The sequence below is a fragment of the Synchiropus splendidus genome, chromosome 4 (genome assembly GCF_027744825.2).
Source record: "Synchiropus splendidus isolate RoL2022-P1 chromosome 4, RoL_Sspl_1.0, whole genome shotgun sequence".
NCBI classification, from domain to species: Eukaryota; Metazoa; Chordata; class Actinopteri; order Syngnathiformes; family Callionymidae; genus Synchiropus; species Synchiropus splendidus.
Window position 1 is genome coordinate 32,217,151 of NC_071337.1, and position 27,214 is coordinate 32,244,364.

The following is a 27,214-nucleotide window of genomic DNA, read 5'->3' on the forward strand; positions in this document are numbered from 1 at the left end:
GCACTGGTGCACGCACAGTGGTGGTCAAGCGGGAACAGAACTCGGTTGTTGTTCAGAAACTCAGTCCGGAGGTCGAAGGTTTGGTTTGGCTTAGCTCAAGTATTAAAAAAAATGTCATGCCCAGTGCACTTTGTGATAAAGGGCTGTAGGAACAATACACTGTACAACATAACAACTGGGTAGGATGCTGTAAATGCAATGACCCTAGACTGTGACTGTGTCACTAGATTGGCACTCTGCAGCAAGATGAAGATTTGTGTCTTGCATCTTGACTCAAGCCAAGGCTCGTATTTCGTACTTCTGTGACCTCTCCACCTTGATGGGACATCCTGTCTTTTCACTTCTTCACTTGCCAAAAGGGTCCATGTACAACATTTTATTTTTATAGTAATTCAATCACACATACTCATAGAGTCACTTGCATTTAAATTAGGGCTGCGACTAATGATTATTTGAATAGTTAACTTGTCACTGCATATCAACGATTAATTGACTAGTTCAGCATTTGAGTTGAATGGGTTAATGAACATACAGACAGTGTTGTTAATAAAACATATCAAAGGTTATTCGTAAATGTTTTTAATTTTACATTTTCTTAAAAAATGTGGTGTGAATGACAACGATAAATTCACATTATTTAAGTCACCATTTTGGTTACATGCAAGTAAATAAATACATCTTACTACCATGAACCAAGAGTGGGATTATGCTTTCTTTAAATCCAGAACACAAAGCAGTTAGTAGGAAATATCATATTACCATTCTCTTTACCACCATTAATACAGTTTTCATGATGGGACAACAAACACCACACAGATCCCAAACTAACACTATGCTGAAGGGTCAATCTGCCCAATCGTCTGCATCAAGAATAACAGCAATTATCAGGAGCAAAATGATTTTATTCTGTTTTGTATATTGTATACGTATCTGAATTGCAGCACATTTTGCTTAGTTAGGACCTTGTGGCTGTTAAGGATGAAAACATCACAATAACTAAGTCATAATAATGGGGTTTCACTTTAGTTAAGAGTCCTGGTTATGTTAAATGTAATAAATTAAGGTCCAGGGTTTCCATTGTCTTTGTATTGCATTTTTTTCCCCAAAAAAAATTTATCAAGCAGACTGAAGCAATTATTAGTGCCGTCATTGGCCCGCATTCTGATGAAGAGGCACGTGTTAGCCAACTTTTTATTGTGCTGTATAATTTTGCTGTTTTTACGCAAAGGTTTGCACACGTTTCACAAGACTCTCTAAATGTTATAAACTGTAAAATGTAGTACAATGGTGTTTTCCCCACATCGATAAAAGGAGAGGCAGTGAACTGCAGCTCAAGAGGCCCACATTAAATGAGCTGTTGACTTTCTCAAGGATGGTCATGTCGACGTTCACGCCTTACTGAGGCAAAAACGTATCTTTTCTTTGTGGTTGGATGTTCACTTTTTTCGTTCTCCTCCTGTCGTGGGTGTTACACACTCAAGGCCAGCAATAACAGGCAGAGTAAATGAGAAGACCCGGGATGGGTCCAGTGTTGCGGCGAGAATGTGATATCATATAGCTACAGCTGGTGGCGCTGTGGACATATGTATGGAGACGTCGTTTGACTACAAATCAAAGAAGAAGTAGATCTGCGACGGCAGCACCGCCCCAGGTACTACGTAATCTTCTTACTCAGTTAACTTGCTGTACTTAGTCGTATAGTTATTATTTTTTACATTAAGCATTTTATCTACTCAAGACACGTGGGTCACGCGATACGTGCTTACTGGTGATTTTTTCCCCCCGAATCTACTATTAGAATACTTCCGCCTTGTTTCGACGTGTGACGGCCTGTTGCGACAAGTGTCAGGAGATATAAAAGGTCAACAAAACCCCGGAAACAAATTTGTTGTCGCTCATTAGTCGTATCAACGTGGAATAAGAGAAGTCCCATCAAAGGTGAGTAAAGTTCATGTGTACGAATGGAGTTATGAGCCAAGAGCGTCAGGTGTGTATCATCCACCTGTTGGTAACTGTGAACTTTATACTAATACCAAGCAGCAGCTAAAGATTAGCCCGTGCTAGTGCAATGCCACAGGCTAGTGCAACCCTAGAAAAATTGAGTTGGGCAGCTTTAATAACGAACTTTCGTTGACTCGAAGAGCTCTTTATTAAAGCTACACAAGTTCGTCAAGTTAATAGTCAATGACAACTAAGAACTTTTTACCACGACTGTTTCAGTTAACCTGATTGTCTTAAATATCTGACAAGGTACGATATCTGACAAGGGTTAGGTTGGTTCTATTGGAGTGGAAAATGATTTTTTTTTCCAAGTTAACGGATAGTTTGCAACATGTCCATGCACGACAGCGCAGTTGCACTCGTTCTCCGATAATCCAAATGGAGAAAAATGGTTACTCCGCTGGTTTCAATGTTGTATTGTTATTATTAATTTGTTTTGTTTTATGAAGACGAATCCAGCAAATACAGATAACTTTTTCGCTCAACTATTAAGTTCTGTATATAAAAATCAAACGTGTCTTTGAATACCTTTTTAAACGCGAATGTCAGACATTCCATTCTGACTCTCTACTTGTTTCAACAAGCACCCATTGCTTTGACTTTTGTCAACAAGTCAGCTTCTTGGAGACACTGCCTATAAACCACCTAAAAAGGTATTTATTCCTAATTTTGAATATACCATTTGTTATTTAATAGGCTGAGCTCGTGTTGTTCAGCAGAAAAAAAAATTGTCAAGAGGTCTGCTGTCCGAAAACATTTTTTAAATAATGTAAGCAAAGTCAAAATATTGTAAACATGTTTTGGAGATTATACATTCTATTTGGAAAAAATGGTTACATTACATTTAATAGAAAAAAGGCAATTAATTTTCCTTTTCCCCCCGAATTTGTTATGAGCACAGTTTTGCATGAATCAGGGATTGCTACCTACTCTTTTCTTTTTTTATAATAATGTTTGTGAATTACCAATGGAATACACAAACCAAGGATGGTAGCAATAATAACAGTTGTTCAGGACAGTTCTTTATTCCATTATTCCTGGAGTTACAAATTCTTGACAAAACACATTGCTGTGAGGACTGTATGACTTTGTTAGGACATTTGATTGGAGCCCACAGTGTTGAGCCTCAATTTGAGGATGAAGACTTCCAAATGAGTGGGTCATTACAATTAGGTTTAAGTTTGCTTCATAGTCCTGGTTCAAGTTATCAATTTGTTTTGGATAGTTCAGTTATGGGTGAGAGGCTAGGGAGAACATTACAGTATGTCAATGAGAAACCTCACAATTTTCCCACAAGGACAGAAATACAAATGTGTGCGTGTTTGTGTGTATGTATTTGATTTAATGCTTATTCATTTGTTACAGTGGCAGCCTTCTGGTCAAGTGATGGACAATCCTGGTAAGAAGAGAAACATGCCGTTCCCAATTTTTTCCTCTGCTTCCTTCATGGTGGTGAATGGTGATAGTGTTTCATTTGCTTGATGTTACGTGTGCTATGTCATCACTGGCTTAGGAGTAGATCATGTATTCTCAGTATAGTCATGCTCAATTTTACATAATCATTGTCAATCATATAATCAAATCGAATTAATTGCTCAACCAGTCAAGGGCGGTGTACTGAGAATGTTGCCATTTTGGAATAATCCAAATCTTGGTCTGTATTAATGGAAAGTAAAAGTACACTTGCGGTAGAACCCATAGGTATTTCCTCCACTGCCACGCCACCATCATTGGAACCTGAAAAGAAGGCGCCCCCTTTTAAGTTCATATTATTCATAATAATTTTTATTAATAATTTAGAATATCCTCTTTAGCATGGCTGGGCATTTAAATTTCCTGAGGGGCAACATTCTCTCCTGTGACAAATATGATGGACCATCAAGCCATAAGACAGAAGGAACTGAATCTTAAATGAAACTTAATTGTGAGACTTAAACATTATAAAATAGGGAAAAGTGTCATTACGCCGTTACATTATATGCTTTAAATAGTTGAATGATGAAATATTACTTATTTAAAGATTCTGTGGCCCATGATGGACCTCTATGGTTCTATTTCTTCCTCCAACAAGGATCATCAAGAAGAAAATTCACCTCATGAAAAATGATGTGAATCTTGGCTAATTTCCTAATAAAACATAATATGTAGACGTTGTTCACATTTGACTGGGAAAGAGCAAATAGAGTATTACGACGTGGACTGCATCCAGGCACTGTGTGAAACCTGACACCAGAGGCAAGTGTGCTAGAGATCATGATCGTAGATTTAATTGTATTTTCAACATAAGAAAGTCAGCAGTTGTTGACGTGGTTTGATCCACCCGTGGGTCTGTCCTGATGAGATTGCAGAAGCACTGTCTTGATCAGAGTTATGACATGCTCCAGCTGCTGTGAGAGATTTTTTTTTTCATGTTTGTGTTTTCAAAGTGTTTAATTCAAGAAAACTTTCAATGATGACATTACTGTGATATTATGGGACTGTGATATTATGAGCTGTGCTACCCTGCACTAACCTAAGGTTACCGTGTGGTGCTGCTACTTCCTTCCATTATGGTTCTTCAACTATCGTGTGCGGTCCATTGATATAATGCTTTCCCCAGCCTCTCCCCCTAAACCTAACCATTTAAAAGAAATGGCTAAACTTAACCTTCACTCTTAACCAAACTAAAACCCAATTATTATAACCTAGGTTTTTAACCCTCAGAATGAGACTTGACAACGAGAGGACCAGCCAAAATGTCCTCACTCTGTTGATTAAAAACGCATACAAGTTCTCACAAAGATACAAATTCGCGAACGAACACACACACACACACGCAGACACAAACAAAGCAAATGAGTTATATTTAGAAATCAAATGGTAATTGTGTGTAGCCCCTTGGCTGCACTAAACCCACTTATCTTCAGATGTGGAACCGATGAAAATTAAAAGCCAAACCCCTTTGCATAGATTTGTGTGTGTATCTTCTCAACAACTGCTTTTGGTTGCTTTTGCCTCCCTTTCCCTCATGAGATTCTAGTTGAGCACATTTTGAGATGCTTTTTGTCCCATGACTTGTTGCCATATCTATTTGTCACATTTTGTTGGATCACTGTCTTTTTGTGCTTTTCTGTCTCCAGATGACAATAGTAGTACAACGGGAGGGGATGAAGGAAACTCAAGTGGAGGATCCCCTCCAACCAAACGCAAGGGCAAGTTTGCTAAAATGGGTCATATCTTCAAACCTTGGAAGTGGAGAAAGAAGAAGCCTAGTGAAAAGTTGAAAGAAAAGTGTAATGGTAAGTGATACCATTTTAATTACATGTTAATTGTCTTTTGAATTTAAATTTTTTGGTCGCCTCTCTAGATTTGGAAAGAAAGATTTCCGTACGTAAATCAAGGGATGAACTAATTGCTAAGGGCCTTCTCAAGGAAGTCCCAGAGCATGGTATGTGATATTTAATTGTTCTTTTTTTTCCACTTGTCAAGTGTGAAATGTTCTCATAATGTTTTTTCAACAGACAGTAGTAATGCAGACCAGTCAAAGGTGAAGAATGGACATACCGTGCCAATGGATTTGTCTCAACCAGAGAGTGAGACTAGAACAAATATCCTGAGACTTAATGCTGCGGAAGACCGTCGAGTCAGAGCACACTCTGATGCCTCTCGAAGTAACCGTGCTCCTTTGGATGTAGATGCCCATGTCAGACTTGCTGCTGACATCAACAGAAGAAGCCATCCATCATCAGATGCCTCACGATATAAGAGGGAACGAGGAGGTCATGAAAGAATGGATTGGCGTGAAGATGGAGAGAGGGGAGAAGGTGTTGATAAAAGCAATGACTACAAAGAACGACGAGAGTTAAAAGAAGAAAAGACTGAAAAAGACAAGAGTAGGAGAGATTGGATGGGGAAAGATTATGATGAAAGAGAACGTGGTGACTGGGAGCGAAGAGGGCGAGACGACAGGGAGTGGCGAGAACGAGATCATAGGGAAAGGCGGGATGACCGGGCATGGAGGGAGGTTGACAATGGGCAGCAGAGAAAGTATGATCCAGAGACTGATGTTAAGGACCAAAGAAAGAGGGACGATCGAGATGACCGGGACAGAAGGAAGCGTGAAGACATTGTGGGCATTGAAAGAGATTTGAGGGAACGGGATGATATGGAGAGGAGAGAGCTCAATGAAACCGAGAGAAAGGAGCGTGATGATATCGAGAAAAGGGAGCGCGGTGATAGAGAAAGGACTGAGCATGATGACACAGAAAGAAAAGAACATGAGGATAGAGAGAGGAAGGAAAAGGATGAACTGGACAGGAGGGAACGTGATGACAGAGAAAGAAGGGAGCGTGATGATAGAGAGAGGAGGGATCGGGATGACAGAGAAAGAAGAGAGCGTGATGATAGAGAGAGAAGGGATTGGGACGACAGAGAAAGAAGAGAGCGTGATGATAGAGAGAGAAGGGATCGGGACGACAGAGAAAGAAGAGAGCGAGACGACAGAGAGAGGAGGGAGCGAGACGACAGAGAGAGGAGGGAGCGAGACGACAGAGAGAGGAGGGAGCGAGACGACAGAGAGAGGAGGGAGCGAGACGACAGAGAGAGGAGGGAGCGAGACGACAGTGAGAGAAGGGAGCGAGTTGACAGAGAGAGGAGGGAATACAACAGAAGGGAGAGGCGAGATCACAATGACCGGGAAAGATTTGACAACAGAGAGTCCAACCCTAGGGAACGCTGGGTACAAGAAGAAAAAGGCAGAGATGAAAAATATAAAAGAGAAATTGCAGTCCAAATGAAGGAAAGACCAATGTATCAGGTCCAAACAGAGAATGGGGCTCCAAATAACTATCGTAGTAATGTGGACAAAGACGAGAATAAGGATGAGCCAAGAGATACATCAGAAGACAAAGAGGAGAAAGAAAGGGGGAAACATTTTGACTCTGAAAGGAGGGAAGAGCTAGAAAAGAGACATCAGCGAGGTGTTGGTGAGGTACACCGGATTGTTAGACCTTTCTCTGACATGGATTTGCGACCCCGTCTGCAGAAGAGCTCGTCAGAGGAATATAGAAAGAGTCAACCTTCCTCTGATCCAGCCTGGAGAACCACTTTGCCCAGGACATCGCCATCCTCAGATTTCCACGGCAATTCAGGTAAGACCATCTGATTGATCTCTGTCAGTGACTTGGTAACTATCATTCTGTTCTCCTTTTTTCATCCCTAGAAGCTCCTTCTCTTTCCACTAATCCTCAACCCAACCCCAAACCAGACATTGTTCCTTCCAAGCAAGCTCTTCTTCCACCCAAGTTTCTTACAGCCAGATCAGATACTCCCGGTAGTAGCTCCTCATCATCTGCATCATCATCCTCCTCATCCTCATCGTCCAGCTCTGTTGCAATAGCCAAGCCTCCAAGGACAGTGTCCTTACTTGTAGATGATCCAAGCAGAGTAATTATTCCTAACTTGCCTCCTGTCAACTGTGACATACCACCTCCAGTGCCCCCGCATGCAAAGCAGCCTCCTGTTCCTCCACCCAAACCCACCAACCGCCACAGTAACCTTCCTCTACTTGGTAAGTTTTTAAAATGCTTTTGAAAACTCTCTCGTCCTCCTATCATAGTGTACCCTTCTATTTGTTGGATGATTATCATCAAGTGATGCGGTCAGTAAATAACTGTCGGAGCTGAAGCATATCGCCGCACTGTCGAGGTCCTTCTAAAAACACACTGATAACTTAAAGCCACTCACAGCATAAGTCCCACTTCCATGTCAGTCCTAACAAGCTGGTTTGCATCCTCCAGTCCTCAAGCTTTCAACATCATTGTTTATTTTGATGTGAACATATGCGTATGAGTTTCAGCTATGTTAGCACATGCTCAGTCTGCCGTTTCGTCATGACTTCTGTAAAAATACCCTGCCATTGAACGACTAGACATAGTTATGACAATGACGTAACTCATTTCTGCCCGAGATGATGAGCGGCACTGAAACACAGTTTGCTAAGTACAGTGTGAAGTTTCTTGCATCCAGTTGTTTTCAGTGATGCTGTCGCTGTGTAAACATGGCCTTAGTTAAGGTGGCCACTGTGACAAACATTCCTGTTACTGTCCCACTGAAAAAAGAGCTGAAGCTGGTTAACATTGCCGCCCTGAAGGATGCACTTGATTATATGCAGAATTGTTGTTCTGAAGAGAGTTGTCAAAAATAAGATCAGGTGCAAATTGCAAGTGCTGAGGTACAATTTATTTACCGTATAGTGTTGTCCAGGGTGAGGGGCTTGGGGTGCAGTGTTCAGAGTCTTTGACAGCTTGGTGGAGGAAGTTTGGCAGTTCAGGCTTCAGGGTTCCTGTACCTTCTACGTAGGTCAGTAGAGCCCTTCACACTTCCCCGGAGTGACTCCCAAGCCAAGGACATCTGCTTACAAGAACAGATTTTCTCCACATGGAGGAAGAGATTGTTGTCTTTACACAAATTGGTGAACTGCTTCACCTCCATCCTGCTGTTGGTGTCATCATTGTTGATAACATGCTAGGGACACTACTTGCCACCTAATCCATTACATGACATAAATGTAGTTAAGCAAGCAAAAGCTGGAGGCTTGGGAGTGGTCTCAGTTAAACATAGGCATTCTGATTCTGAAGACAAGAGGAATTCAGTCATGAAAAAAAAAAATCTGCCCCTAATTTCAGGAGCGCTAACATGAATGTTTTCTTTTTTCAGTTTCACCTGACCTTAGCCAAGGTGGGAGTAGTGTCACGCCAACTGCAACAAAGCGGTCTCCGCCAACTCCACCCAAGAGAATGACCCCAGTGACTAAACGGCATTCTATGGACCCATCTCATTTGAGCGAGGCTGAAGAGCCCCACACAGCAAGAACACCAAGTCCCCCAGTTGTGCCACAAGGTGTTGAAAGTGAGCACGAGACTGTAATGGAAGTGTCTCAAATCGCAATTGAATCACCTCCATCTCACATCCCACCTTCGCCTCCTAGACCTATTTCTGTCCCTTCTGGTGTCCCTCCTGCTCAATCGGATCCCCCAAGTCCAACCACTGAGCCCCCAACAGAGCTTCCAGCGATCCCACTGCATCTTCTTATTAAGAAAGCATTAACAAGTCCCAGCCCAGTACGACCTCAACATGAAGGCTCCCAGAGAGCTCACTCCCTGCTCTTTGAGCAACCTCCAGACTTCCTTGAAGATGCATCAGTTAACACGCGAAACTCCCTGCCCATCACCATCGAGCCACTCAGACTGTAAGTCTCTTTATTTCACTATTGTCATCACTTCTTTCTGCACTAAAACACAACACCTGGTTTCACTGTTTGAAATAACTGAAGATAATTGTCAGTTTTGTCGGTGAATATTAGCCCTTTGGTTACTGGACCACAAAATAATTAGAATAGTTTGATAAAAATGTATGCTCTCTTGTATTAACAGACCCTAACGGGACATCACACTAATGTGTATTCATAATTCCAAAAGAAGAAGGCCTCAAAATTCATTAATCCATTACAATGCGTTCAGTGTTGATGTTACAGCACTGATGCATGCACGCCCTGTTCTTGTAACACCTCTCTGACCGGGTGTCCCAGCTCTAGTCTTTGGCTGTGTCATCTCAGAAAGCACTGCAGAACCATCACTCTTATGAGACTATAGTCCTCTCAACTGGATGACACTGTGGTTCACATTGTTGTGATTAACTATTTAAAGGAACATACCACCACCATTCCATAACAAAATATGTTCTTCCCTGATCTTAGACATGTTGAAACTTAACTCTCCCATGTTTGTGCACACTCAATCACTCTGGTGCATGGTGCTGTTTAGTTAGAATGTTGCACTGCTAGTGGTTTCATTAGGATCAAAAACACCCCTAAGTTAGAAGCGATAAAGCACTTACATGGTTTCCCTATTGAAATAAGGTAACACAAGTTGTTAGGTGACCCATATATGGTTGGATACAAAAAACCTGGTCATACGTCAATACAGACAACGTGATTATGACTGGGTGATCAATTTACCTCAACCCCTCAACTTATCGCGAAATCGGTCCACATTACTCTGTAAACATTGTTTTTCCAACCTGTGTTAACAGTGGGAGTAGTAGCTCAGTCGACCTAAAAAGGTTCACAGTAAATCCTACATCCATATTGGCGGGATAATCAGGGTGTCTTCTTTCTAAATATAGTCCTGAAGATGACGACTTCGACATGGAGGAAGAGCTGCGAAAGCTGCATCCACAGAGACTGCCCGGGAAGCCTCAGTTGGAGGCTCGCAGTCGGAGGGGAATGGTGGGAGACCATCGAGTAAATGTCATCCCTGAGGGCTCCTGGCAAAGTGAGGAGTCTGACTCAGATGGTCCCATCCCGTATAGAGATATGGAGGATGACAACGACGACGACGATGATGATGATGACGACGATGATGAGGAACAGGGGACTCCAAGTAAGCACTCGCCCTGCAGCTCTACAGTTATTTGCAATATTACCACCGATTTTTCTATTCAGAATTTATGAAATGGAAGTTAAGTGTCATTATTTTCAAGCTAGACGTTTTACAGCCTATTTCTGACATTAAACTTGATCACTTGAAACTATTTAATTTATGAGAGCTTGACACAGAATGTGGCATCAGTAACTGGTATGTAGAAGAATTTACAAAACAAATTAAACTGAATAACCCACAATTCAAATTATTGTTATTTTTTTAAGTATTTCTCAACTAAAACTATAATGGGACATTAAAAATGTGAAGATTTCAATGTCATCTGAACTTCACTTTTAGGCTAAGGCCTTTAGGCTGAGGTTGATTTTATTAAAAAAGGTAGTTACTTGAACCATGCTTTGACTTAGTTGTGGGAAGATCTCAGTTTGGGTTCTGGCTTTTAGTTTGAACCTCAATAATGGGTTAATGCTTTTGATAAAAGCTTGTGTACTATTGTGTATCATTTTTCATGTTTAAGATGTCCTCAACAGTGGTCTATGATTATGATGTCGTTTTCAAAGTGCAACCTCTGAAACCTCAATATTTACAGGTGGATTGGCATCGCGAGTGAAGAGAAAAGACACACTGGCTTTAAAGCTGGAGAGACGGGGCAGGCTAGAGAGGGAGCAAGGTGATGCTCAGGAGACTGATGACGGAATGACTTGGCACAGCAAAGATCAGTGGGTAGCAGTCAGGAACAAGATTGGAACGACGCTAACACGGTAAGAAACTTCAAGCACCCCATTCATTTCAGTATGGTGTTAATGAAAGCAAGTATTGTGCGTTTAAATACATATGAGGGTGTGTGTAAACAGAATTACTCCAAAATGGACCAACAAATTTCACTTTACTTGCAAGGTTGGTTGGCGTCGGGCTAACTTGGAAGTCATTTGATTTCAATGTTGTTAAAATGGGTAGTCAGTGTAGCTGGTAAACACTAACCAGAAATCTTCACTTTATAAAACTCACCATACAAGTGAATGATTGAAATAAAGGTGAAGGTGACAGAAATTTGTTTTGACTCTGCGGAAGAATGAGGACGCTCATGCGCATGCGCAACACCAGGTCCCTGCTTTGAACCTTAGGGTCAGCAGTCAGTTTTTGCTGAGCTAATTAACTTTTTGAAGCTAACTTTTGATTCTGGTTTTCATTGTGACACAGGGGACGCGATATGTTAAAGCTTTATTTTAATTTTGTTGTCATTTTTAACTTGTTTTTTTTTTGTAGGCGTTTGAGTCAGAGACCCACAGCAGAAGAACTGGAGCAGAGAAACATTCTTCCGGGTACAATCATGGCTTCTTATTTTCAAAATGTTCTTTTCTGAGGTGAGCCAGTAGTAAGAAAAAAAAGTTTTCTTTCTCCTTAGCTAAGAATGAAGAGGCACGACGTTTGGAGCGATGTGAGATCAAACGCAGGCTCACCAGAAAGCTGTCACAGCGACCCACTGTGGCTGAGCTCCAAGCTAGGAAGATCCTGCGCTTCCATGAGTACGTAGAGAGCACCCATGCACATGACTATGATCGACGAGCAGACAAACCCTGGACCAAGCTCACACCTGCTGACAAAGTAAGGCTTTAATCTGTTTGTCAGAATCATTATTACTATTATTATTAGTATTATTCATGTTTAGCCGTCAGTTTTTAATGCAGCCAGTACTACAAACCCAGGCACTATTTGGGAGATAAAACTCTTTGGGCAGCTTTATGTTGACTGTACTAAGCACGAAGCAATTGCCATTGTGCTGCCAGGAATTCCTTTTTGGCAGTTTTTTTAGCTGTTTTTTGCAACATCATTGCCAGTCAATGATTATAGTGTATTGCTTAATTAAATTTAATTATCAATGCCAGGTTTTTTGTGCCATGACAGGCTATAGCAATGCTTCTGGCAGAGGTTATTGATCTTCTCTTCACAAAAAAAGTGACTCAAACTTTGAACAGACCTATCTATCCAGCTAAACACCAGACATGCTGACAAACTAGTGCACAGAACAACGGTGTAAACATGACAGCAGTGGAAGTTGACAAACCGGCCGGTCAGGTTGCGCTGGTCCTTTATTTTTCTTTTTTTGTGATATTCAATATCACACAGAGCACATTAGTTAGCGCTATCAGCTGACAGAACTACTTTACCAGGGAGGACACCATAAACCATGCATTGGTTATTTCAGATATTTGTTAACTATGTTTAAATGAATATACTGGCCCTCTTGTGAAATGTATTTGGATTAGTAGTATGAAAACTAGTGAGTGGTAGTAATGTTTCTATCATAGCACTACTCTCATGTTGTATTGGGTTGATCTCTAGGATTGGTATTACTTGGATGTGGTTTCCACATACTGTGAAAAGAATGATTAAATGATCAATGATTATGACCTTCAAACCAATGAATTTTTTTTTTGGTATGGTTAATACTTAATCTACAGAAACAAATGCAACATTATGCAGCAGAATGAATAAGCAATGACACATGTGCCACAGGTCTAAGCTGCTCATACTGGTGTCTCAAGATGAACCTGATATGTTGTTAAACATGTTCTCATCTGCCAACTCAGGCTGCTATTCGCAAGGAGCTAAATGAATTCAAGAGCTCGGAGATGGAGGTTCATAAAGACAGCAGGATCTATACTAGGTATAATATCTGAACCACTTGTTGATCCCACTTCTTGCTGAAGGGCTTTTCATCTAATTTTGTCTGTTTTTTCACTTAGGTTCCATCGGCCGTAGTATTTTACACTGATGTGTCAGGTACTTCACTGGACATTAATATGTTAAGTTTAAGCCTTGACTCTGCCTTCTTGCTTTATAAATGGTTCGCACCAACAAAACTACTGACAGACTGGAAACACATGCAATTTGTTTTTAACAATCCTGTTTTTTCTTTGGAGTGAATTGTTTTAGACTGTCATGTAAATAGCATTTTAACACTTTGTGACCAAAAATGACATTGAAATTGACAAATATGGACATATAAAGTTCTCAGAATATATTAGCAAATTGTTGTATTGCGACAGATGTGTTTTTGTAAATCGTCAGATGGAAAAATTATGTTTGCAAATTTCCACACTAGACTTTTAGACATAAACGGTACATTTCTGTTGATTGTAAAATGTACATTCTCAACTTAGCTTTTAGATGGTCTTGACAAAACATTTTCATTTTCTTGTAAACAACAAAAAGTGTAATATTCTAAAATATGAGTTGATTCTGCCAAATTCTGTTCATTCACCTAAACATCACCTTTTCCCTTAATCTGCACTGTATATACGTTTAATATTTGATAATGATGTTGATAAATGATTGTGTTTTCCAGTAAAAAGTGCATATATTTTCCTGATCTTTGATATATCTTTATACTGCATTTGTAGGTTGTAGAGTTGAATCTGTTTGTATTGCTGTAATTATCAGTTGATGAAACTGTGACATATTTCACAAACATGGAATAGTGCTGTAAAATATTTTTAAAAATAGAAGTGCAATTGGTTGTGCAATCTGAATAAAATAATTTCCATCTGAAAATTGTGTCATTACTTTATCCATCAGCCTCAACAGGACTCAGGAAAATTCAGATTACTTAATACTTTTAATTTACTTTTACTTTAATGATTTACTTTAATTTATATGTATACTTCGTATTTTTGGCCATTTATTTATTCGTAAGGTAGATTTATTGTCAATTCTGCCATGGTGTCCTTCAGTCTGCTGGTTCGGGTTTGGGCTGTTCCTGGGTGAGGAGGGTGCTGTGGATGTCCACACAGTGATGCAGCTGGTCAGGATGCTTCCTGTGGCCCCTCCGTAGAACGAGCACATGATGGAGTCGGGGCACTGGCTCTTCTGGTGGGCTTTCTTGACCAGTGATGAGGTGTTTCTGGTCCAGGAGAGGTCCTTGGCAATGAGACAATATGCAATGAGACAAAAAGAATTTTTACAATGGTGTCGAGTGGGAAGCAGGAAGAGCTGCAGATTTTTGGAGAAAAACTCTTTATTGTGTAATTCATCAACATGCAGCTTTGGGTACAGTGAATTTTAACCTCCAATTACTAAAATGTTTGCAAACCTCTGTCAAAACTCACATTATATTCTGACAGAAGGAGGTAGTGTCTATCACATAACTGAGTTTGAAAAGAATCGACTGTATATTTTTGGAGAAAACCTTGTTTCAGTGTGTAATTCCTCTAAACACAGTGTTGAGAACTTTGACCGCCAATTACTAAAATGTTTGCAAACCTCAGTCAAAACCAGCATCATATCCTGACTGAATTAGTGTACATCACATGAGTGAGTTTGTAGAAATTCTAATGTATAGTTTTGTAGAAAACCACTTAATTGTGTAATTCATCTAAACACAGGTTTCAGTATAGGGAACTGTGATAAGATGATGCTAAATTTCTTCTTTCACAAATAAAACGGCACCTAACTTTCGTTTTGAGCAAAAGACATGAGGACAGACAAGGATGATGCTGCAGAGTTCATGTGTACAGTGTGTGCCGGGTGGCACACAATGCAGGGCTGATGGTTGAGTGCAATGACTGCAAGGTATTCCCACTTGCCTTGTCATTCCGGAAACGGCTATCAGTTGTGGTGAAGAACGGCGCTTCCCAAAATGTATGGAAATATAATGGAGGCAGGAAATAGCACTACATCTATCCATCCATCCATCTTCATGGAGGATTGAATGTGTACATGCATATTGTAAAGAATATTTTCCGTCTATCTGTAAATATTGTAACTATTGTAAACGCTGATGAAGACATGAACACTGAGTTGTAACTCAAGAAAAGAGGTTTTCTCCAAAAATATACAGTATAATGTCTCCAAACGCAGTCATGTGATGGACACGAGCTTCTATCAGGGTATGATGTTAGTTTTGACAGAGGTTAGTGTTTAGGTTAACTGTTCAGTGATTGGAAGTCAAGGTTCAATATACTTTGCTCCGACTAAATTCCATATTTACATGAATTACACAAACCTTTCTTCCATGCCAGTTCACTGCTAACTAAATGCTCAGTCTGAACGCGCACTAATGTATTTATTTATTTGCTGCGGATTGCCTGACTGTGATCGCGGACGAGTCAGCATGACTCCACCGCAAAAGGCGCAATTGAGCTCGAATCTGCTGCGACATGCACAAGGTCGCATGCGTCTGAGCCGTTAAAATGTTTGAGTGTGAACAATCCGTTTGTGATCTGATTGTTTTGAGGTGTAAGGTTAATGTGTTGCTGGGGAAGAAAAGAGTACCACGGGAATAAAGGTCTGGAATTAGGAAAATAATAACGCCGATTCTTACAAAGAGGCATACATAGGTGATATAGTAAAGCATGAACAGCTTTTAAATATTTTAATTCGATCGTGTTAGTTGAAGAAAATCTGGTCTTTAGAAATTCACTAAAATATTTCCAGGTATGTGTCTTACTGGACCTCTGCGGCGCCATTTTACCGTAATTACACTACGTCATGCGCAACAAAGTTATTGTTCGTCCTGTGGCTCCACTTCCTAGCTCGTTTAACACAGTGTCCCATCAACAAAGCCAATGTTCGGTAGTTCAAGGTCCACCTGCGTCATCTAATCAATAGGTCCGGACATTAAAAGTCTAGAAGCGAGGATGCGACGTTGCTATTGAGGTGTGGTCTGCTAAAACGGTAAGCCAGTGCAATTTGACAAGACACTTTCCATGTAGTGATCGGAGAAATGCTACATTGACGCGACAGCATGCCCTTGCTTTTGCGGCCGACTTTGAATGGCCAATACCACTAAACAATCGACATATATGAGCTGTCCACTGTTGGCAGTCCAAATGTAGAACCGTGCTAAGCGTTCATAATACGCGGCAGCTAAAATGAACGCTGTTAGCATCTGGCTACATGGCGGTCTGCTTCAGTCTTCTCTTTGACTGTGATATCAACGACATGTGTATGTTCGTCCTGCTACGAGTCCTTCTTGACATTTTTTTTAAATATCCCTAACCTTTGTTGACAGTGCCATGTCTGTGGTTTTCCCACGTCCTTCTAACAACACTATCCACGGCTCCAAGGATAAGAGACTCATGGCAGAAGTGAAAGCGTCGCCTCTCAAGCATTTCGTCACAGCAAAGAAGAAGATCAATGGGATCTTCGAGCAATTAGGAGTATATATTAAGGAGAGTTCTGACTTTCTGGAAGGTACTAACTTTCTGTCACGACTCATGAAAACACAGGGTTCATTCTCTGCACATTCTTGGTCCTCCTCGGAAGTACTGCAATATTCAAATATTAGAATGTGATGTTACTCTTGAATGACACAGTTTCCTTAAAAAAAAAAAGAATTACAATTTGCATTGCATTGTTGTTCGATAATACATCTGCCTGACACTATTGTTTTTAATCTTCACTCTGTAGATACACACAGAAATGGTGAACTTGATCCCATCACCACAGAGGAGCAGGTCCAGGAAGTCCGGGGTTACCTCTCCAAAGTGGCAGGGATTGGGGAAGTGCTTGCAAGAAGACACATGAAAGTAGTTTTCTTTGGCAGGTATGTAATAGATAGTAACATGTTATTGGACTGAAAGATTGGTGGAACACATTTGGCTGTCAAAATATGCTTCATATTTTGGGAGTCACATCATGATAAGAGGGAAAGAAAAGTATTATGAAACATATATTGCGAATGCATTTTTATAGATTTTGTATGCATGGTATACGAGCATGATATACTTTTGATTGGTAGGGCTTTTGCTTTGTTGTCTCTTGTACTTGGATTGGTCCTAAATCCTCTTACTGTTTCATCTGCAGAACCAGCAATGGAAAGAGCTCAGTTATCAATGCTATGCTGTGTGACAAAGTACTACCATCCGGAATTGGACACACAACCAACTGCTTTCTGAGAGTGGAGGGCACTGATGGAAATGAGGCCTTCATCCTTACCGAGGGCTCTGACGAAAGGAAGAGCATCAAGGTCAGCTGACTCGCTAATGGTTGTACTGTCCGTCTGTTATGTGCAGACCCGGCTAATGGGTTTTGTGTGTGTTCATAGACCGTGAACCAGCTGGCCCATGCACTACACCAAGACGAGGCCTTGGATGCTGGCAGTTTGGTTTGTGTCATGTGGCCCAAAGCCAAATGTGCACTGCTCAGGGACGATCTGGTCTTGGTGGACAGGTCAGGAACTGTGAAATAAGAGGTTGCTGTCGCAGAGTGTTTAGAATTAGATAGTTATCTTTTATTTGTTCCACAGTGAGGAAATTCCACAGGCAGAAAGAAACCCAATAGAGAAGGGGTTCTTAAACTTTTTGATCTCTGGGCCCACCTTTTCCAGAACCAATGGGACCGGGGCCCATTCAAGTAATAGAACTGATTAATTACTCTTGATTTCATTTGTGTTCATTAGCTATATTTAATCTACTTGCATTTAAACAAACCAAAACCTTGTGAAATGACCTGAAACTATGTGATCATTGCAAAGATTTATTTGTCATCGAAAAGTCCAACCAGCGGCAGAACCTAGTGCAAGTCATATTCATCAAATTTACTAGAGAAAATAAGAAAATAAAACTTGATCCAAACTGTTGAGAAAATATTGTATCATGAATACAGTTCCAAATAAAATTAATATAATAAAACAATGTCAAAACGTCATAAAATAATATGTTTGATTTTCAAAGTAACTCTGTGGAGGTGGCATCACTTTCTTATAATATTTCTTTTCAAAACTTCTCCATACTTGTTTACTGTCATAAATTTGCAGCTGTCAAGTAAATATAATGACACACTACTGCCACCATATGTGGCAAATGTATTAAAGCTGAGCGTCTCACGGCCCAGAGGTGTAAAACAAAAAACTTTTAGTGGCCCTCTAGGAGGCGCTCGCTGCCCAACCGTAGGCCTCGGCCCTATGGTTGAGAATCACCACATTAGAGCCTTCATGTCTTTTGTCTCTAGCCCAGGTATAGATGTGACCACGGAACTGGACAGCTGGATTGACAAGTTCTGCCTTGATGCTGATGTCTTTGTCCTGGTGGCTAACTCAGAATCTACGCTAATGCAGACAGTGAGTTCAAAAACGCTATCATTTTAGCAGTGAAATGGAAAAAAGACAGCACTTTGAGATCTTCTGATTATGTATCCTGATGCTAGTGTCAGTGGACTGACTGTATTCAGCCTGGGTATTTACCCGCCGCTGCAGTATAACTTTGTGTGTTGTTATTAAGACAAACATATAATGACAACATTAGAACTGGTGTTTTTGTTGTTTGTTTGGCTCATGGCATTGATGACATTTTTATCATCTGAAAGCAAGATTTGGTGATCTCTGCCTCTAGGAAAAATCCTTCTTCCACAAAGTGAACGAGCGCCTTTCCAGTCCTAATATTTTCATTCTCAACAATCGCTGGGATGCGTCAGCCTCTGAGCCAGAATACATGGAAGAGGTCAGACCTTATCCAGAGTCCTATGGTGGTGGGCGGGAAGAAGCAGGCGACTGACTTTCTTTCTGTCTATGATTTGTCAGGTGCGGAGACAACACATGGATAGATGCAGCAACTTTCTGGTGGATGAACTGGGTGTCGTGGACCGAGCACAAGCCTGTGACCGTGTCTTCTTTGTCTCAGCCAAAGAAGTCCTTCAGGCTCGGTCGCAGAAAGCTCAGGGAATGCCCGAAGCAGGTTGGGTATACAAGAATCACCATAAACAGCTCCTCAGAAAATGTGGATGACTGTTAGTTCTATTCTGATCATTGAGTGACCCACAGACTTTCGTCATTGAGTAGTTTTGCCCTTTAACACTTTGCCGTATCCTGTCATTTTTTTTTTTTTAGTGATTTCATTAGTACTAATGTTTTAAAATAAATTTTATTATTTGACCCTAATCCAATGTACAGACTTAAAAACTGGGGTGTGATCCTTCTTTTAGGGCCTAAATGTAACCTCTGATATTGTGGACTTTATAAGTATCGGTAATTAAAAAGGTTTGGCTCATGAAAGTACCTCAGATCAAGTGGCAGACATGATGACTGAGTGCAACTATTGGTGGGTAACAATTCGAAACTAAGTGGCAAAGTTCTTCAAAGGTTGGGTGGCATTATTGTGCCACCAGCTTTTTAAGAGCAGCATTCTGATTACACAAATGCAAAGGAAAGGAATTGTTCCTGTCGTAAAAAAGTTGACATGCATTATCATCTAAACACAAAAAAAAACACGATGAGTTGGTCAGTTGGCTGGAAAACCACCAAAGCCAATGGACAGTCATAATCTGGCAGAAACGCCTTGTCTGATCCTTTTCCTTATGTACAAGTTGATCTCGTCTTGACATCTATAAGGGAAACAACAACCAACTGCCCCCAGAGCTGTATTTGGGCTGTTATTAATCAGTGAAACAAGTATTTGTCAGCAATATTGAGGGAAATGTATTTTATTCATGACTATTGTGATTCAAACGCACACATTTTATCCTTCATTTTTTCACTTTGCAACATCTTTTTATTTGTGTGTCCATGTGTTGAAACACCAAACCACCAGCGACGAGTTTTATTGTACTGCTCTTCAAATATCTCTAACTCTTCAGCTCATGTTTGCAGCGTTCTTCCCATATCTGGGTCATGGATTTCATCATCACTAGAGGTGCTTTTTCATTTCAGGTGGCGCCCTTGCTGAGGGATTTCAAGCACGAATGTTTGAGTTTCAGAACTTTGAGAGGAGATTTGAGGTGGAGTCCCTTAGTCAAATTATTTTTTCCTTAATTTTTCCTGTAATTTTGATAGCTTGATAACCGGGAATACTGTGTTTCAATTGTGTGCAGGAGTGCATCTCCCAGTCAGCTGTGAAGACCAAGTTCGAGCAGCACACTGTTCGAGCCAAGCAGATCTCTGAAACACTGAGACTCATCATGGATTCTGTTCATGTGGCCTCACAAGAGCAGAGGTGATTTACTCAAGCAACCTACATGTTCACACGTTACAGAAAGGCTGATGGGATTAGGTGACATTGTTGTACATTCAGTTGGTTTCATTATTGAATTATTAATAAGAGGCATTAAAATGAGAGAGAAGATGAATTCTGCATCAAACAGTATGACTTAGTGCAGAACCCTGTAAGTTGTCTCAAGGAATTGACATTTGCTTTGTGTAGCAGGATCACCTTGTTCATGGTTCTTGCTTCTTGATGTTTGCTCAGGCTCTACTGCATGAGAACCAAAGAAGACCGTCAGGAGCGGGTGGAGTTCATTGACCAGCAGTTGCACCTGTTGTCTGCTGACTGCAAGGCCAAGATCAAGAAGATCACAGAGGAGGTGGAGAAACAGGTGAGGAAGGAAATTGCTGTTGACTTGTATCGTTGGAGTATCTTATGTTACATTTGATCTTTTCTCTTGTCATCAAGGTGTCAAATGCTTTGGCAGAGGAGATTAGGAAATTGAATTATCTTGTAGATGACTTCCACAAAGACTTCCACCCGTCACCCGTGGTGCTCAAGGTCTACAAGAATGTGAGTGGAACTGTGGCTGCACTGGATAGTAACGCCACAACTGCTGTAATTATTATAGTATGGTTTTGGGAACTCTTTGCTCTCAACTAATCATTGCTTTATCATCTCTTCCTTTATGCTTGCTCTTGCACTCTAACAGGGGTTGCATGCGATACTTTGAAAGATTTGATTTGACCTGCCGCTTTCGCGAGTCGTGTTGAGTGCAAACAATTGGTGCCTATAAACAAACAGACTTGACCAAACAAAGTTTGCATTGAGGCATCTATCATAAGTAATCGTAAAACATGGCCCCACTTTCATTGTAACTCTATATAATAATCTTATATGGCCAAGAAATTCAGCAAGTGTTCTGTGTTCAGGATGTGATGAAGATGTGATTGAAGTTCACATTCATCATCTTTGAACTGCGATCACTGTCAGAGTAACCTGCCTGTCCTTAAATATTTCATGTGCACACACATGCATATATCCAGCATGTTAATATTTAAATAATTCATTATAAATTAAGTAATAATTATTATTTATTATTTTTATTTCAAATGCTATAAACTTGCCTACTTGCATCATTTATACTGGCTTTTGGCATTTCCATATAGTTGGGTTCTATCCCCAAACCTAGTGTTTTGTTTTGTTTTTTGAAGTTAATAATTTATGTTCCCTCTCACCACTACAATATTCTGGTCACATAATCTGATTCATTCAGTGACCATATGCTACCAAAATGTGAGAATACATTATTATTTTAGTACATATGTAGCAGAAGATTATTGTTGCAAACATGCATGAAGAATATGCTATATGTTATTCTTGGTCTTGTGTATGGATGAATAACTGCCATTTAACAAACCACTGATGTCCTGTTGTTTGTTTCAAAGTGTATGTATCGGAATGAAAGTTAGTGAAAAGTGGCATGAGACTGGAACTTTTCTCACCAGTCGCCCACTGTCGGACTGCTGTTCGTCTATTGACCGGCAGGTGTCAGTAATTGCCAATGAATTACGTGTGATCAGCATGTGAGCATGCAATTCAAAAAAGTTCAGCTGGCTCTGAACTTGCCTTTGTTGTTAAATATGCACAAAACAAAACCCCTGGGTATGAAATGTCAATTCGCTTGCACCCACAGTTTCTTGTAATTAAGGATAAGTTCATTGACCTTTCATGTTGGTAGATGTTTTCTGTAGTTAGAGCAAGTAAGTCCAAGAGAATAGGATTTTTTTTTCTTTTTTGTAAATGATGAATGTGTCTTTTAGGAGCTTCACAAATACATCGAAGAGGGTCTGGGAAAGAACATGTCTGAGCGGTGCTCAATGGGCATCACCAGTGCTCTAAAGGTCACACAGACCGAAATGATAGGTACGTGTGCAGAAGACCCTCCATGTTAAGATTGACCTGAACTGAACCCATCTTATTCGTCCCTGCAGAAGGACTAAAGCCGCTGTTGCCTGATCCAATAAGAGAACAGGTGGACAAATTGGTCACTCGTCGTTGCTTTAGTCTCAGTTATGACCTGGCCTGTGACAGACTGTGCGGCGACTTCCAGGAGGACATCGGCTTTCACTTCTCACTTGGCTGGACCATGTTGGTCAACAGATTTCTGGGAGCCAAGAACACACGGCGAGCCCTAATGGGCTACAATGATCAGGTATGAACTCTGCTTCAGTGCTCCCTCGACTATTGGTCATCTTCTGCACACGGCATACCTGAGTGAATGTGCCAATGAGTTAGCATCATGCGAGAGTTATGAAGTGGAATACCGTGTGAAATACCGAAAGACAATTGACAAGTAGTCAATTGACACATGTACCATCTTCACAGTTATTGTCTAACATGAGACCAGCTACATACACAGGCGACATACACAGCTATGTCATACTCACTGAAATTGAAAACAAAGGTTATAGTAAGACCACAAGGAAGAGCCTCCAGACCATGAACCCAGCAATGATGAAGGTGCCTCACTGTCTCCAGTAAACTGAATGTCCACTTTATATCCTCAAGGTCCCCCGCTCCATAGCATTAACTCCCCTCAGCTCGAGCGCTCCTCCGTTCCCACAGACCTCACTGACCCAAGAGGAACTCATGGTTTCTATGGCAACCGGATTGGCCTCCCTCACGTCGCGCACTTCAATGGGAGTCCTTGTGGTTGGTGGAGTGGTGAGGACGAACTTGTTGGCTCTCAGTTTGTCTTGTGTTTTGTCTTGTCCTAGTCATAAGCTCAAACATCTGATGGTTTATGTGCAGATCTGGAAGGCAGTGGGGTGGCGAATGATTGCTCTGTCGGTGGGTCTATATGGGCTCCTGTACGTCTATGAGCGTCTCACCTGGACCACCAGAGCCAAAGAGAGAGCGTTCAAGAGACAGTTTGTGGAGTATGCTAGTGAGAAGCTGCAGCTCATCGTCAGCTACACTGGATCAAATTGCAGCCATCAAGTCCAGCAGTAAGAGTCACGGACCACACTCACCCATTTATGGAATTGCACTTACACATGGTTTGCACTTGCTGCTTTATTGACAACCCTCTCTCAGGTGAAGGTTTCTGCTCATGACCATGAAGTGTTTTGTGTTTTAATGGCTGGCTAGTCATATTGACATCGGCTGCTGGATTCAGGTTGTTTGTGTTGATATCGGTTCATCAAGTGTGAGAGACCTGAAGAGTTCATTTTTTAATTATTATTTTAGAACACCTGAAAACTACCCTTATACTAGATTATGTCGCACACAAATAAGCACTCTAAGATGCAAGTGCACATGAGTGTAGTTGTCATCATCTATTTATCTCAGCTGCATTTTACTGACTCTGTCAACATTGCATAAGTGTGTTTCTGTGTTTTTACAGTAGATCAATCATCATTTTGAAAACTACACAAGTTTAGTTTAAGTTAAGTGTCCTTCTCCCCCCCTTTACACGTGCTTCAGGGAGCTGGCGGGTGTGTTCGCTCAACTGTGCCAGCAGGTTGATGTGACCAGACAGAACCTGGAAGATGAGATCACTGACATGAATAGCAAGGTGGAACTGCTGGACCGTCTCCAGAGCAAAGCCAAGTTGCTGAGGTAAGCACGCACCTGTCCGAACACACTCACGGCACCAACCATTCTGCGAGTTTCTGCTTCCTTGATTCATGAGCTTTTGGATACAGAAAGTAGTGTGCTATATTAAAGTGTATTAGTGACACACGCACGCACGCACGCACGCACGCACGCACGCACGCACGCACGCACGCACGCACGCACGCACACACACACACACACACTTTCAGCGGTGAAACGTAAGGACGGTGAGTAGACTAAAACTGTGCCCAGTAGAGGCCGCAATCATGTCAGTGCACTCTCACAAAACCGAGGTCGGACTAAACAAACTCCCTGTCAGACTTGAATCTAAACCTATGCTCTCACTGTTGACAGGAACAAGGCTGGCTGGCTCGACAGTGAACTAAACATGTTCACACAGCAGTACCTTCACCAGAGCAAATGATGCTTCAGCAGTAGACCCTACGCACACCTGCAAATGAAGTTTTACTAGAGTCATGTAACTGATACGCCTAACTGATGTTTATAACCGAGTGTGTGAGGCTGAGTGGGGGAAGACATGTTTGGCGAGATTTTCACCCTCTCATTGATGAACTACAAGGCAATTATTTTTGGTCTAGAAGTGGTGGAAACTCACAATTCTTCTTTTTTTTTTTTGAGGCCTTTTAGTGTTTGCATGTCGGCATTCTGGGTTTTCCCAAAATACTCCATGTCCTCTCCACAGTGCCGGAAATGTCTGCCAATTGTGTGCAGGACATGAGTCAAGTCTTTGAGTTGCCATCTTGTACTAGCACCGCAACACTAAAGAGAACACTTGAGTTGTACATAAGGGTACAAGTGTCAGAAACTTGTACATTTCGTACTTGTCATTTTATGGTGGGATACTTATAAAGGGAGAAAAAAAGTAAATTATTTATTTATTGAAGAATTGCTTTCAATTGCCTTCTGAGTGTTATCCGCCACGTCCATGTTAAGAAATGGCTTCACAGGTGGAAATTCCTTGTCTCCCTGGTTGATATTCTCCCCCCCATGCTTACCCTGCTCCTTCACCATACTCATAGAAAATTTCAGATTTTCAAATAGAGATTTCCATCACTTGTGCGTCTATTGCAATTGAGTTTTTTTGTGCTGATATCAAAACTAAAGGCGAGAGAAATGCCAAATGATTGAAAAAGGCCTTGTGATTGAAAAGAAGTGTGGGAAGAGTGTGTACCTGAAGCCATATTGTCCAGTGGGAGTTTGATTGTTGACCATTGATTCACACAACACTTCCAGTCGAGGACACATGCACTTTAACTGTTTGCTGCATCTTCTCTTGTCTTTCTGCCTCTAAGGAGTGACTGCAGTCAATCATATAGTTTGTAGATCTGGACAGATGCTGTCTGCACCCAATAAACACCTATAAATATTATCATCTTGCTGCTTGAATTCATTATGCCATCAAAGAAAGCCTGGCAAGTTTCCTTGAGTTTAAATAAAAGTCTGCCCCTGTCAGGAGTCACAGACTGAAGTTACCTGTACACCGGGCATGATCTCACAGACATGCACTGATCACGTTGTCACAATTCAATCCAGTAAAAAATTTTAGACCATGGTTAGTTTGACGATGGTTGGACAGTCAAGTTTTTGTCGGAGCTGCTCGTCCAGTTAAATGGTCCTGACATCTTTCCATCACCTCCAGTGCTTGAGAGAGCTCATTGGACCTCAAAATACAGATCATAAGAGGGAAAAGAATCCTCTGCTTTATCCATTTCCAGCAGGAGGAGGCTCTGTTATGATACACTTGAAGCCCAGGGATGTCCAGTGCGCAGGAAACAAGCAGCGTTCAATGGAATTAAGGTAGCTCTTTACCAACGGAATGTCCGGTTCCACCACCTTTACCCAGCCCGACTATGTGTGACGGTAGTTTGCACACCACTGACTCACCAAAAGAAGCCCAGAGATTTTGCAACCAAACATTTTATGTTTGCTTGCAAAATCCCCATCACTGCAAATCCCCATCACTTCAAGCGACCCACGTCGTGGACCAGGTCGAGGGACAACAGGGCGGACAAACAGCGTGAGGGGAAGAAGAGAGAGCCACCATGCGGACCGGCCGACGACAGTCTGCTGGGGACCGCGGTAGAGAGTCAGCAACTATAGGTGCAGCGGGAGCAGCAGCAACTATGTTTGCAGGAGAGGAGACCCCCGGTGCATTCCAGGCTGGCAGGTTCTCAGCCAGAAGGTGGTCAAGTGTTTTCTACGAGGTGCTTGTAGAGTTAGACTGGTGGTGTCCTGGTTGGAGTGGCTGTGCGTGTCACTATTAAGCACCAGGTGTTGGCTCAGCTCGTCTTGGTCTCTTTCAAGACGGCACTCTTTCTAGCCCTGGTGTCAGGAAAGAGAGTGGGGGATTTGTTGGCGCTGTCAACAAACCCCAACATGTTTGTCGTTTTGCGAGGATAGGGCCACAGTCATACTTTGCCTGAATCCGTCCTTTACTCCTAAGGTGATGTCCAAGGTCATTCAACCAGCTGCATCCTGGTCTTCAGCTTCTGCTTTCACTCAAGCTTATCTCAGAGACATGGCATCGAGGTCTGTGGCCCATTCGATCCTCCAGACAGTTCCGGCTGGTCGTTTGGGTGAGGGCCATGCTGGGAGGGAACTCATCTCAACGGTCTTGGCTGTGATATTAACCAACAGCGAAGCCAGTTAGAGGGCAGACATGTATGCCATAGAAATAGTACCAGAATGTAACTTCAGTTCTATGAATACTTGCGCAGCCCTCTAATGGTCCACCCAGCAGGCCCTGTTCTTTCTCTGAGCTTCCAAAAGGATATGAGCAGTGAGGAACAGGGGGTTTTATTGGGAGAGGTGGAGCCTACCTGGGCAGAGAGTGAAGCGAATCAATTCTCAGGCACGAGGTGGACCCTTGGAGTGGATTAACCAATAGCAAAGCCCATTAGAGGGCTACTCACATATTCATAGAGGTTACATTACAGGTAATTGTTTTGGTGATAGCCACAGTAAGCTTTCACTTTAGACGTCGGCATATTGCTGGACTGCATGTGAAGTTTTGAGGTGAGGACGTTGGACACATGTTCGTTTATCTATACAAGTAGGTGTTTCTTGTTCTGATATTCAGAGTGGAAAGTTATGTTATGTCCTTGTTTCGTTCATGCCCTCCATTGTTACAGTTTAAATGTATGTGATCAGGAGTTTTCGCAGATAGTTTAAAGGGAAAGTTCTAAGAAGTCTTGTGGACTCTAAAACAGCCTGCAGCTTGCAAAAAAAAACAAA

The 27,214-nt window shown here is 41.5% G+C and overlaps 2 protein-coding genes across 6 annotated transcripts; both read left to right on the forward strand.

Annotated features, from left to right (window-relative positions):
- Nucleotides 1-1,625: 1,625 nt before the first annotated feature.
- phactr4a (phosphatase and actin regulator 4a) lies at nucleotides 1,626-13,975 on the forward strand. 4 transcript variants are annotated; one of them, XM_053863639.1, is made up of 14 exons: nucleotides 1,630-1,651; nucleotides 1,799-1,938; nucleotides 3,367-3,400; nucleotides 5,121-5,279; nucleotides 5,348-5,428; nucleotides 5,502-7,130; nucleotides 7,202-7,549; nucleotides 8,698-9,229; nucleotides 10,165-10,421; nucleotides 11,011-11,182; nucleotides 11,688-11,743; nucleotides 11,827-12,026; nucleotides 13,013-13,089; nucleotides 13,169-13,974. In XM_053863639.1, exons 3-14 carry the CDS (start codon nucleotides 3,388-3,390, stop codon nucleotides 13,182-13,184), a joined length of 3,540 nt encoding a protein of 1,179 aa, XP_053719614.1. In that variant the 5' UTR covers nucleotides 1,630-1,651; nucleotides 1,799-1,938; nucleotides 3,367-3,387; the 3' UTR covers nucleotides 13,185-13,974. The 4 variants fall into 4 exon arrangements, with proteins under 4 accessions (XP_053719616.1, XP_053719613.1, XP_053719614.1 ...); XM_053863641.1 differs by having other exon boundaries at nucleotides 1,626-1,938; nucleotides 7,205-7,549; nucleotides 13,169-13,975; XM_053863638.1 differs by having other exon boundaries at nucleotides 1,626-1,938.
- A 1,938-nt stretch (nucleotides 13,976-15,913) lies between these two features.
- On the forward strand, nucleotides 15,914-25,356 carry mfn2 (mitofusin 2). Of its 2 annotated transcripts, XM_053863649.1 has the most exons (19): nucleotides 15,914-16,097; nucleotides 16,435-16,616; nucleotides 16,833-16,968; nucleotides 17,229-17,391; nucleotides 17,470-17,594; nucleotides 17,671-17,777; nucleotides 18,380-18,483; nucleotides 18,755-18,862; nucleotides 18,943-19,096; nucleotides 20,068-20,135; nucleotides 20,229-20,350; nucleotides 20,603-20,729; nucleotides 20,807-20,911; nucleotides 22,162-22,264; nucleotides 22,333-22,553; nucleotides 22,910-23,065; nucleotides 23,153-23,349; nucleotides 23,828-23,962; nucleotides 24,314-25,356. In XM_053863649.1, the coding sequence occupies exons 2-19, from the start codon at nucleotides 16,439-16,441 to the stop codon at nucleotides 24,381-24,383; spliced, it is 2,379 nt and encodes a 792-aa protein (XP_053719624.1). In that variant the 5' UTR covers nucleotides 15,914-16,097; nucleotides 16,435-16,438; the 3' UTR covers nucleotides 24,384-25,356. The 2 variants fall into 2 exon arrangements, with proteins under 2 accessions (XP_053719624.1, XP_053719625.1); XM_053863650.1 differs by lacking the exon at nucleotides 17,671-17,777 and having other exon boundaries at nucleotides 15,915-16,097; nucleotides 18,375-18,483.
- The last annotated feature ends 1,858 nt before the right edge of the window (nucleotides 25,357-27,214 follow it).